General features: G+C 37.1%; 1 protein-coding gene across 1 annotated transcript; it reads right to left on the reverse strand.

Annotated features, from left to right (window-relative positions):
• Positions 1 to 1,881: 1,881 nt before the first annotated feature.
• LOC113030660 (uncharacterized) lies at positions 1,882 to 10,331 on the reverse strand. The gene is made up of 10 exons (XM_026182299.2): positions 10,274 to 10,331; positions 9,047 to 9,086; positions 8,801 to 8,861; positions 7,180 to 7,264; positions 6,948 to 7,005; positions 6,294 to 6,614; positions 5,691 to 5,957; positions 5,075 to 5,341; positions 4,385 to 4,516; positions 1,882 to 2,331 (listed from the first exon to the last, which is right to left on the reverse strand). Exons 1-10 carry the CDS (start codon positions 10,295 to 10,297, stop codon positions 2,231 to 2,233), a joined length of 1,356 nt encoding a protein of 451 aa, XP_026038084.2. The 5' UTR covers positions 10,298 to 10,331; the 3' UTR covers positions 1,882 to 2,230.
• Between the last annotated feature and the right edge of the window lie 1,218 nt (positions 10,332 to 11,549).

Here is an 11,549-nt window from a genome sequence, read left to right on the forward strand (position 1 = left end):
GTCTGCATTACAAACATTTATGAAAAGAAGCAAAAGGAAGTATCAGTTAAACCAGTTAACACCCTGGTGTGAAAACCACATTAGTTTAAAGTCACAACTCTTTCCTTTTTCAGTTTCTCTGCTACAGACACACTAATGTCTGAATGTTCTGAAGTACTGCGTGGCAGACAGCACGAACTGGATTTATGTCAAGAGATAAAGAAAAGTCTGTTCACACACATTTATGTATAAACATTTGAGTGAAGCAAAACTCATATGTAAAACTGAGAGCCAGTATAATGAATGGGCAAGTTGCAACTGATGGCTTGTCTTTATTCTCAGCAGTTTCAGAAAAACATTCATTGTCTTATAAATAACACCTTTCTGTGCACATAGTTACAGATTTGTCTCCATGTTTACAAATCAAACTTTTAAATCTTAGTGAATTTCACAAGATCTTGCAGATCACGTGCTCTGCATTTTATTGCTTTTAGTTAACTGTAAAAACTTTGGCTCCACCATGTGATGAGTGCTGATACTATGCGTTTTTACATTTACTACTAAAGGCTACAGCTTTTACTAGATCATCACAAGAATTATCACTAATCACCAACTAATACACGTAAAGGAATGCAAGGTTATTACAGCGTTGTCCCTTTCTACATTATGCTTGACTTAAACGTAATGGTTTGTATGGCTGAGATACATACAGAGAATAAATGTAACACTTTGAGACAGATTTATGTAAAACATGAGGAGAGCACAGATTTTATTGTACTATTGTACAAATATTACTGGAAATCTAAATGTTGGTCAACAAGCTTCAAAGCATTTATTATCATTGCATTTGAAAATACAACAAAATTTTAATTGCATCACCAGGTTGCCGACCAAACGCACACAGTTATACGTGTCTCACAAAGTCCACTTACTGACTTTTTCATACATGTCAAGCATATAACATAAATTATTGATGGATTTATGTCACCTTACACAATATACTGAAACTATATTAAAATACTGCTTAGAAGAACTGCCTGCAGGGGAGTTTGTGCCCTTCATGTTTTTGTATTGCTTGATGTCTCTGTTGGTTCTCAGTCATCCAAAACACAAGCCGAGCAACAAAGCATATGCTGTGCAGTACAGAGAACTCTACATTGGAGAAGCCGCATAGCCACTCGACAAATACGTGACACAACATAGAAGAGCCACCACGACAGGTCAAGACTCAGCTGTACCTCTGCACCTAAAGGACAAAGTCACTCTTTCAGGGATACCAATGTTCATATTTTGGACTGAAAAGACAGATGGTTGGTTTGAAAGAGGAGCTAAATAGACCATCTATGTCCACTGTGAACGGCCACCTTTGAACAGAGTGAGCAGCTTATGACACCAACTGTCAGCTACCCACAATGCAGTCCTGAGATCCCTCAATAGGTCACATGATAGGGTAAAGGTCTTACAGTGGTTTCATCCAAAACCTCTGATGGTAATGGCCCACGCCTTTTTACACACTATGGCTAATGTCATGTCGCAGATGATTAATAGTGGGTCAATGATCACCTCCTAAGGGATAGCCCCTACTAGGGACTGGGACTTTCCACCTGATGAGAGGTAAAACGTCTTCAAAAAAATTGATCTCTTAATTCTCTACTATGATCAACAGCTGTGAACAAACAAGCCAGTGTTTTATGCATAATACAGTTTTTTCCCCTTTCTCACTGACAACTGTGACGCTTAGGTAATGTCACATGGTTTAGAGGTTTAGCAGCTCAGTGAAAACAGGATATAGTTTGTGGTTTTAATGTCATGACAACACAGGAAAAAGTAGCCCTGATGTTTTTATCTCAAACAAAATGAACAGCCCACGTCTGCTTAACACAACACAAGGAAAGCACCATCACTGATCAAAGCCTTTTATTTAATCTCCAAGGTTAAATGTTGGTTAGAACCTTTACAAGGTTGATGTAGTTTATTTAAATTATGTCAAATAAAATGTAGTTCAAATATAAAGCATTTATAAATAAGTATAAATAAGTATTTCATGTATATCAAATGCCTTCTAAATAACTTTCCCCCCCTTTATGTTTCCTTCAAAATTAATAATCCAGTGAGTACTTGTTAAATATGTTTACCTTCACGTTCACTGCAAAGATGGAATTGCTAAAGTGCCATAGTTTTATTAGACAGTTGACTGAAAGTCAACATGTTAGGGTTTAGGTTTCAGAATGTCAGACTGTTTAGGAGAACGTTAACTTTCATCTTGATTTGAAATAGGCGGTGTTTCTCTTGATTCTCTTGTAAGCTGCTTCAGTCTAATATCTGAGTAGACAACGTCCTCTTCAGCTTCATCTGAAAGAAGTAGAAACAGAAAACTGTGTCTTGTGTAATCAAAAGACGCTGATGTTGTACATTGAAAACAAGAAAGTTTTCACAAAGATTCACAATGACACAATATTTCTATTTTTTGCTCTGTACATCACCACAGTGGATTTCAAATAAAACAAATATGTGTGATTGAAGGAAAGACTTCAGTTTTAATTAGCTTTAATTCAAGGCTTAAAAAAATAGACCCTCAATTTCAGAGGCTCAAAACTGGATATTTAGACAATTGATTAACAAGCTGCATTAAGGCCAAGTTCTGTTTCCTTTTTATTTCCTGAAAAATGAAGCCGACATCATATCTAAAATCATACAAAAGCTCTAAATTTGTAATTGAAGCTTTTTGCTGTACATTTTAAATGTGAGTATAAGGAAGAGTGCCCAAAAAGTAAAGTACCTTTCGGGGTGGAAATGGACAACATAAGTTCATTACAAGCTGCAAACCAATAGTTACACTCCAGCAGAGTAAGGTGAGGCTTGATCTAAAAAGAGCCTGCACATTTCTGAAATCAATTTTCTGGACAGATGAAACCAATATTAACTTGTATCAGAAGGGAGGAGAAAAGTATGGAAAAGGAGTGAAATCGCTCATGAGCCCAAGGATACCAGACTGTATTACTAGGTGAAAGTAATGTTATGTGTACAAACTACACCCTTTTTGGCTCCTACCCCAAAGCACACTGTGGGGTAGGAGCACGTGCTGCACAATAATGTTTAATATTTAGTATTTACTGTCATATTCCCATATATCATTGTGATGTTATTTATTCTATTACTCTTGTTTACTTCTGCTTGTTTTCTTTTTTCTTTCTCAACAGGTGATCCAGGTGATCGATATATGCATTTTCTTTTTCTGCCCATTCTGTTGGTTTTTGTTTTTTGCCCTTCTCCCCCGTCCCTCTTCTCAGCTGTTTCTCTTTCCCTCTTTCTTTCCCCCAGCCAAGTCTGTCCCGTATTCAGCAAGTGAAAATAAAATAAACAATAAAAGGTGAATCAAATGGACCATTACTGCAAGGCTGGGATGGTCAACTTGGTAAAGTAAATCCGTTGGGCATCTTTCTTTGCCTTTAGACAATAATTCTGATGGCAAAAGAGCCAAACGGGACAGGCAAAAAAAAGAAAAAAAAAAAAGAAAAAAAAGAAAAGAAAGTAATGTTATGGGCAAATGGGTCAATCATGCTTGCTGATGATGTGACTGCTGATAGAAGTAGAATGATCATGAAGCAACCCCATCTCTGCCGGGATTCAACTATTAAATACATAATTAAATTGATAAGCTGCAAACTAGCAACACGTGGCTTGTGGCAACACAAGGAAAGAAAAAGTAGCATTGTAAGCTCTATGGGTTGTAGGCAGTCATACTGCAAGATTGAATTAGATCATGTTAGTTTCTCCAGTAAAATTTTATTCCTTTGAAAACTGGAGACTGAAATAAAAAAAATACTGGTGGTGGCCAGTGTTACCCTCAGTGTCCACGTAGAAAAAAGCCTATCATATCACTTTCAAAATCCCACGTCGCTTTGTTCTCACAAGCACATTCACAAGATTTTCAGAAAACTTGATCTCTGATTTTGAGGTCTATTTCACTGAGATTCGAACTCACCCAAGATTTTTTGTAGATATGACTTTAATTAACTTTTGATACATTTGCTACGTTTCTTTATTCTCAAATTATCACATTCACAAACTTGGGTGTCCCGCCTGCCCATCTGCTTAACAAGGTGAAGACAATAACCCATCAGCCTTTTACAAATGAGGGGTAAATATTACTAAATATTTAATGAAAAACTTTTATAAAATTCTTTGAATTAAAGGTGAAAGTCAGCATTTCAATCACATATTGACTGTTTGTGTTGAAATCAATTGTGGTCCTGTACAGAAGTTGCTACAACGCTACAAAAATATCCTTTTGTCCAACAAATTATTGCCACTAACTGTTTTATAACAATTTAGCATATACTTCTGTGTGGTGATCATTGAGACAAAATTGATAAAGACAACACATTTAATATAAAAATCTTACCTTCATTAACAGTCATAATGCCAGTTGTGTTTTTGAATTTCCGGATACCAAGAAACACAGCCAGAATGAGTAGAATGGCAACAGCGCTTACTACCACAGCCACAGTCACAATGCAGTGGTCAGAAATATTACCTAGAAATTAAAACCATTAAGAAGAAATTACTGAAATAATGTAAATATAGTTTACTGGGCTACAATGTTCAATTCAATTCAATAAAACTTTATTGATCCCGAAGGTTGACCCCAAAGGAAATTGGGTTAAGGCTGCCGACCTTTGCCAGGGCCATCTTACCCTTCCGACCATACATACATTACACTACATCACATGGGGAAGACAGGTCAGAGGGGTATAACAATGCAAAATGCACAACATGAGGAAAGACAAGGAGAAAAAAGAACCCCAGACTGCGCTCCAACAGGGAGATCAGATTGAGAACAGAAAAAACACCTCAGACATGAGAAGCCAAGCAGGAAAGATAAGGGAGAGGGAGAAGGAGAAAGTGCGACCGGCTCCGTCAAGAGCCAAGAGTCTTCAAGTCATACGTACTTCCAATTTATGCTTCAGCATTTAAAATAAATAAAATAAATCATTTAAAATGAGAAAAACTCCTATAAATACCTATACTAAATAAAATAATAAAATAAATCACTATTTAAATATAACAGAACGTAATATTTTTTTTATATTACCTGTGCAGCTTATAAGGTGGATGATGGTTTGTTCTCTGCTTATATTGTTTTGGACGATACACATCAGCTTTCCCAGCAGCTGACCATGTAAGCTGATGGTAACATTTGAAATGTTGCGGTTTTCTGCAATGCTGGGTTGGGTTTTTATCAACAAGTTATCATCCAAAAACAAGGTGAACTCTACTTCATCTCCTTCAGAGGAGCAGCTGACTGTCATCTGTTGTGGTGACAAACACATCTGCAAAACAGCTGGTTCTGACACAGGAGCTGAAAGACAAACATATAGTCAACATATAGTCACATATGGATGCAATACAAACTGCAATTTAACATCCACTGTCAGCTCTGCAGTGGTCGATATCTACAGACACTCTGTTTCTCTTTGTACCTGCTAAATTATTATTGTTAAAAAAAACTGCATCTTGCAATTTTTGTGATCTTTGGGAGAGTTTGTCAACATAGATATTTTTTTAAAACAAAATCCTAAAACAGATCTATACTGCTTTTAAAAAAAAAACAACTTACAAGTTAGTAATGTTTTTGATTATCCAAAGATATATTTTAGCTTTACAACACATTTAACATGTTCATTTCTATTACATATATTTTACATTACCTGTGCAGCTTGTAAGGTGGGTGATAGTTTGTTTTCTGCTGACATTGTTTTGAGCAACACATGTCAGGTTTCCCATTAGCTGACCAGGTAAGTTGATGGTAACATTTGAAACGCTGTTGTTTTCTGTACCGTTGGCTGTAGTCTGTATCAACAACTTATCATCCAAAGACAAAATGAGCTCTACTTCATCTCCTTCAGAGAAACAGCTGACTGTCATCTGTTTTGGTGACAAACACATCTGCATAACAGCTGGTTCTGACACAGGAGCTGAAAAAAACAAACATATAGTCACATATAGACACAGTATCAACTGCAATAAGACATTCACTGCTACTCTAAGGAGTGTAAATACATATCAATACAGGCTTTATGTAAGTGCTTACTCATAGCTTACTTATATAAAATGTGTGCATAAAATGAATGATAATTTGATAACTCTCTTATAATATATAACCAGCAATACGAACAACGATAAATACAAACTGTTCATGTAACTACCTGCTTTTTAAATTTCCAGTTTTAGCATTTTTTTTAGCACATTTTGACATGTACATTGTTATTACACAGATGTTATTCAATAAGTCAATAAGTTGTTGGTCTTACCAAGTATATGTAGATGGATGTTAACTGTGTGCAATAACACACCGTCAGTAGAACTGTGTGTTTCCATGCTGTACTCTCCAGAGTCATGTTTTGTTGATTTTTCGAGTTTCAATGTTCCATTTGGGAAAAATATAGTACGATTCTTGTATTTTTCATTGAGACTAATTAATGTATCATTTATTAAGGTTAAAATTTTTTCTGTACTCTTTATCAAGCTTGTCTTCATATGTGGTTTAGTAGGTATGTAAAAAACGAGTGGTTCTCCTAAAACTCCAAAACACGTCTGGGGTCCAGGTTCAGTTAGATTGCATTCTGAAGACCCTGGTAAGAAAATGAATAAATAATTTTATACAAAGAGGGAAATTAATAACTATCATTTATTTGCACTAAATAAATGAAAACCATAAACTTTGTATATATGTAACCAATTAATTGTTACTGACAAAATTCATGTGTATGAAACTTGAGTAATACTATTAATGGCACCGTTATCTGTACAGCACTATATCAAACAGAAATGTTCTCTCACCAGACTAAACAATAAATCATCTAAGTAATAACAAATAATAAGATAAAACATTAAAATGTTTAATGTGGATTAACAATATGGATTCATTTTGTTCTTCTAGGTACTGTTTACTGGCTGAAGCGTACCTTGTGGCACAGCGGTCATTGCTGGAGTTGCGATGATGATGTAGATCAAAATCATCTTCTGTTTGGACAGAATCAGATTATTTTGCATGTGTAGTGTACTATCAAATGTGTGAATTATCTACACAATGAATCAATAGAAACTGTTCTTACTTTGGAAAATAATGCAACAACTACTGACATACTAGACATTTTTTCCTTTTTAACTAATGTCGCCATGACAACAGTCACTCACCATATTTAAAATAAGATGTCTTCTTACTCTCTGGCATGTGAATTCACCACTGGCACCTGGATGGTATATTTCTGGTCTTTTTTCCCTTTCATGAAGAAAATGGAGGAAGACATTATTTGCCTTCATCACAACCAGAGCACGAGACTCACTGTAAATATAAAATCATTTGGTACACTACATTACTCTGTTTGGGTCGGGGGACCCGATCCTTGGGGTGGACCAATTTTTTGTGTGTGGGGTTTAAAAGCCACCAAGGCACGGTGTTTAGAAAAAATGCGTCTCAGCTGTTCTGATGCTCCTGACACATACGGGATCACTATGGGTTTTTGCTTAGGCAGCAGTTGTCCTTCTTCCTGGATTGGCTAGAGCTTTCTTTAGGTGTCTTACCAGCTTTGACAAATGTCCAGGTGGGATGACCACATTTACTAAGGGCCTTCTTGATGTGATGTTCTTCTGCCTCCCTGGCCGCTGTGTCTGTGGGGATGGTGTTGGCTCTATGTTGTAGCGTCCTGATGACACCCACTTTATGCTCCAGTGGATGATGAGAGTCAAACCTTAAATACTGATCCGTATGCGTAGGTTTACGGTACACATCAGCTTTTAGATGTCCCCCATTACTGATGGAAATCTCACAGTCTAAGAAGGCTAACCTGCCAATTTTCATATCCTCCCTGGTGAATTTGATGTGTCGGTCCACCGAGTTAATGTTATCCATGAATTGTGGTATGTCCTGGGACATTCCAGGGTAGGATACCAAAGCCCTCTTTTCCACTTCTTCCATGTACAAATTGGCCACGATGGGTGAAACTGGGGAACCCATGACCCACCCATGTTTCTGCCTGTAGTACTGACCCTTGTATGTGAAATAGGTGGAATTAAGATACAGTTCCAAAAGCAAACACACTTGGTCGAAGCTGAGAGTGGCAATGACCTCCCAGTGGAAATTTCCTTCAGTGGTGCCGGTTTCAGTCATTATGCTAATGTACTGTTTATAAGATTGGGGCAACCTACAGTCAGCTGAGACTAAAGAAGTCACTTGGATGAGTGACAAACGTTTCTCCCACTGAAAACACTACGTCCAGATGAACAGAATCAACTTTTGGGGATTTACTTACTTGGATGATTGAGCATGCATCAAGACGATGTACGACGTTTAGTTAAAGTTCTGTGTGCATATGTGTGGGTTGTACCTGTATGTCAGATATTTTCTAAAAATACCATTTTTTTGTTGGAAGCACTCACAGTATAAGACTTCCCATTACTTTAACAAGTCTAGTAACTCTCATTTTAATTGTTATATTAATTGTTATATGGCTGATCAAACAAATTATAACTATCAATGAATATTTTGCAGCAATAATTACATGTGAAAACAGTTTTCAAATTGCTACTTTAAGCTTAAATTTTACTGTTGTCGTCAACACATCAGCACTATTTATGACATATTTGTCTGAACTGTGGACACCAAAGCTATGGTGACCAATCAAAAGGGTTTCATAACATTTTTTGTGTTATCTAGTATTTTTTACAATCATAATCAATCAATCAATGTTTACATTTTTTAGATTGTTTTTATAGTACAGTAATTTCACCGATTAGAATTAAGTTTAGCATTACTTACCAGCAACTGCAGTTCTTCTCTGTGGCGGCAGTTATGACGGGCTTTGGGCTGCTGTGTTTGTCTTGTGGTTTGGACAGAAATGAGTAAGCATGTATTTAAAGTCATGTTAGTCTTACTCAAGCAATTAAGTGTCTCATTATACTTGTCTTTACTTATACAAACATGTAAATGCAGTAGTTAGACAAATTAGAGTATCACTAGTCATGTTTGAGCTGCTATGTGGATGGAAAGAGTATCTTTACTTACAGTTACTAAGTGTAGCCCAGAAAATCATCTCGGGGTTAAACTGTTGATAATAGAAGAGAATCTTTTAAGGTGTGTTTTGCAATATATGCAAAAAGACAGCATTGAGGGTTCCTTTAAATCATGGAAATGTCCCATTATATTACTATAGCATCACAAAAGTTTAGATAAGTTAATTCATCAAGACACCCAACACAGATAATCCCATGTTCTACTCTCACTAGACTGACTGTGATACCGCATGCTTCTCTGAATCTCTGTAAACATACCAATGAAGCACTATATGCCTTTAAAAGGATTTTATTCTCACGTCCTGTGAACTCATCAACATGGTCTACAGCAAGTATCGGTTGACACCCTAATGTGGGATGCTAAAACTATGTTAGGTTAAAACCACAGCTCTTTCCATTTTAAATTTGTTGCAGATGCACTGACTGATTGAAGTTTATATTTAAAGATACAAAGAAAGTACACCCACACAAAGTGTGAGAGAGAGGGGTACAATATCATATAAACTGCAGGGAGAGAAATGTGATTATAATATATTAAGGTTAGTTAAATGATCTGGTATAAAAGTAATAGAATAATGTTCGTGTATTAAGAGTGGTTTATACTTTGGAGACATTACTTCACAAAGACACAGTGAAGCTCCTTCTGATCGTCTCTATACTTGTCCATCAACACCCTGAAAACAAACACTGTATCAGTAGCACTCTTTCTTGGCATTAAGCTATACTGCTGCTCACTCGTCACTTTCTCTCTTATTAACCTAGCTTCAACACTTTCCTTTCTCTTCATGGTATGGCTCATCCACTGTAAATCACTCATGTTCGTAAAAACTAGTACCAGTGCAATTCCCCATTCCTCAGCCATCTCACTCTCCAAGACTGAGTTAAAATAAATCAAGTTAAAAAGCCAACTCTATTTTTTTTTTAAATCTATCTTAGACAGACAGATAGATGGTGATGTAGTTTTATGATAAGCCAAAGCCAGCTTGGCTCAAAACTAACTCAAATGATCTCCAACACACTGCTGTAAGGTTACTATTAGTTTCAGGTGCATCACTCTGGTGCTGAACCCACCAGTTAGCTCATTTCTGTCACTTGGTGTATGGGTTTGATAGCTGAAGCATAAACCGAGCTAGCATAGTTGTTGTATTAACAATAACATTTCAGTTTTTACAAAGCTACACTATACTTAGATTAAAAAATGACATAAACATGTACTTACAGCATACATGTGTAGTCTCTCCATGTAAGTCTGCTTTATATGTATGCAACTAGCACTTGCAGTATACTAGGCAGCTGGTGGCTAAAATCACTGGTACTGGCGCCACCTGGTGGTGAGCCTGTAATGCTTCATCCCAGGGTTAATATTAACAGACAGTCTGTTAAAAGAAGCTGTAACTCAGGAGTTTTCGGTCTTTTCAGTGCTTTGAGAAGAACACATGTCAGTTGTAAATCATTCATTTCTATGCATGCATCAGAGTCAACACATTTACGTTTATATTTGAGAACATTTTACACATTTACAAAGCTTTCACAAATCTCTGTTTAAATTTCGATATTTGTTTACACATTTACAAATCTGATCTCTCACATATGGTTGTAAATAGGAAAACATGGATTGAGGTACAAATATACAACTATCCACTCAAATTTACAAAACAATTACTGCAGTAATAGCCTTTACAATCACAATTAAACAAGATCTTGCAGGTGTTCTGCATTTTATTGCACTGGATCCATCACCACCTGGTATGGCAACAGCACTGCCTACAACTTCAAAGCTCTCCAGAGAGTGGAGCAAAGATACAGTAATTGGAGGTGAGCTTCCCTCCCTCCAGCACATCTACAGGAAGCGGTGCCTGAGGAAAGCGGGGAGGATCCTCAAAGACTCCAGTCACCCCAGTCACACACTGTTCAAACTACTTCAGTCCAGCAGGATGTATGATAGTGTCCGGTCCTGAACCAGCAGACTGAGGGACAGCTTTTTCTATCAGGGCATCAGACTGCTCAACATTGACCACTAACATAGACACTTCACTGTCACTTACCGAAACTTCGACACTTATGCACTCCATATTGCACATAAATGCCATTTCTTTTGCACAATATTCATACTGCTGACTTCTCTATATGTTATATATATATAAAAACACCCAGCACGCCCCTGCGGGCGGTTTATCCTTCAAGCTCAGGTCCTCTACCAGAGGCCTGGGAGATTGAGGGTCCTGCACAGTATCTTAGCTGTTCCCAGGACTGCGCTCTTCTGGACAGAGATCTCCGATGTTATTCCCGGGATCTGCTGGAGCCACTCGCCTAGCTTGGGAGTCACCGCACCTAGTGCTCCGATTACCACGGGGACCACCGTTACCTTCAAGGACCATGACATGTTGCTTGTGAAGCTTTGACACAAGAATTTCTCTCGCATGTGCTGTACCAGTGTGCCAATAATGTGTTGTGACAATAAAAGTGATTTGATTTGATTATAAAAGAAAACAATA

The sequence above is a fragment of the Astatotilapia calliptera genome, chromosome 10, assembly GCF_964374335.1.
Source record: "Astatotilapia calliptera chromosome 10, fAstCal68.1, whole genome shotgun sequence".
Taxonomy (NCBI): Eukaryota; Metazoa; Chordata; class Actinopteri; order Cichliformes; family Cichlidae; genus Astatotilapia; species Astatotilapia calliptera.

Coding starts and splice junctions, on each gene's coding strand:
- LOC113030660 (XM_026182299.2), bottom strand. CDS start 10,297: ATGGAGAGACTACACATGTATGCT. Junction 7,006..7,179: donor GACATCTTATTTTAAATATG/GTGAGTGACTGT, acceptor CTGTCCAAACAG/AAGATGATTTTGATCTACAT. Junction 5,958..6,293: donor CATCCATCTACATATACTTG/GTAAGACCAACA, acceptor TGTTTTTTTCAG/CTCCTGTGTCAGAACCAGCT.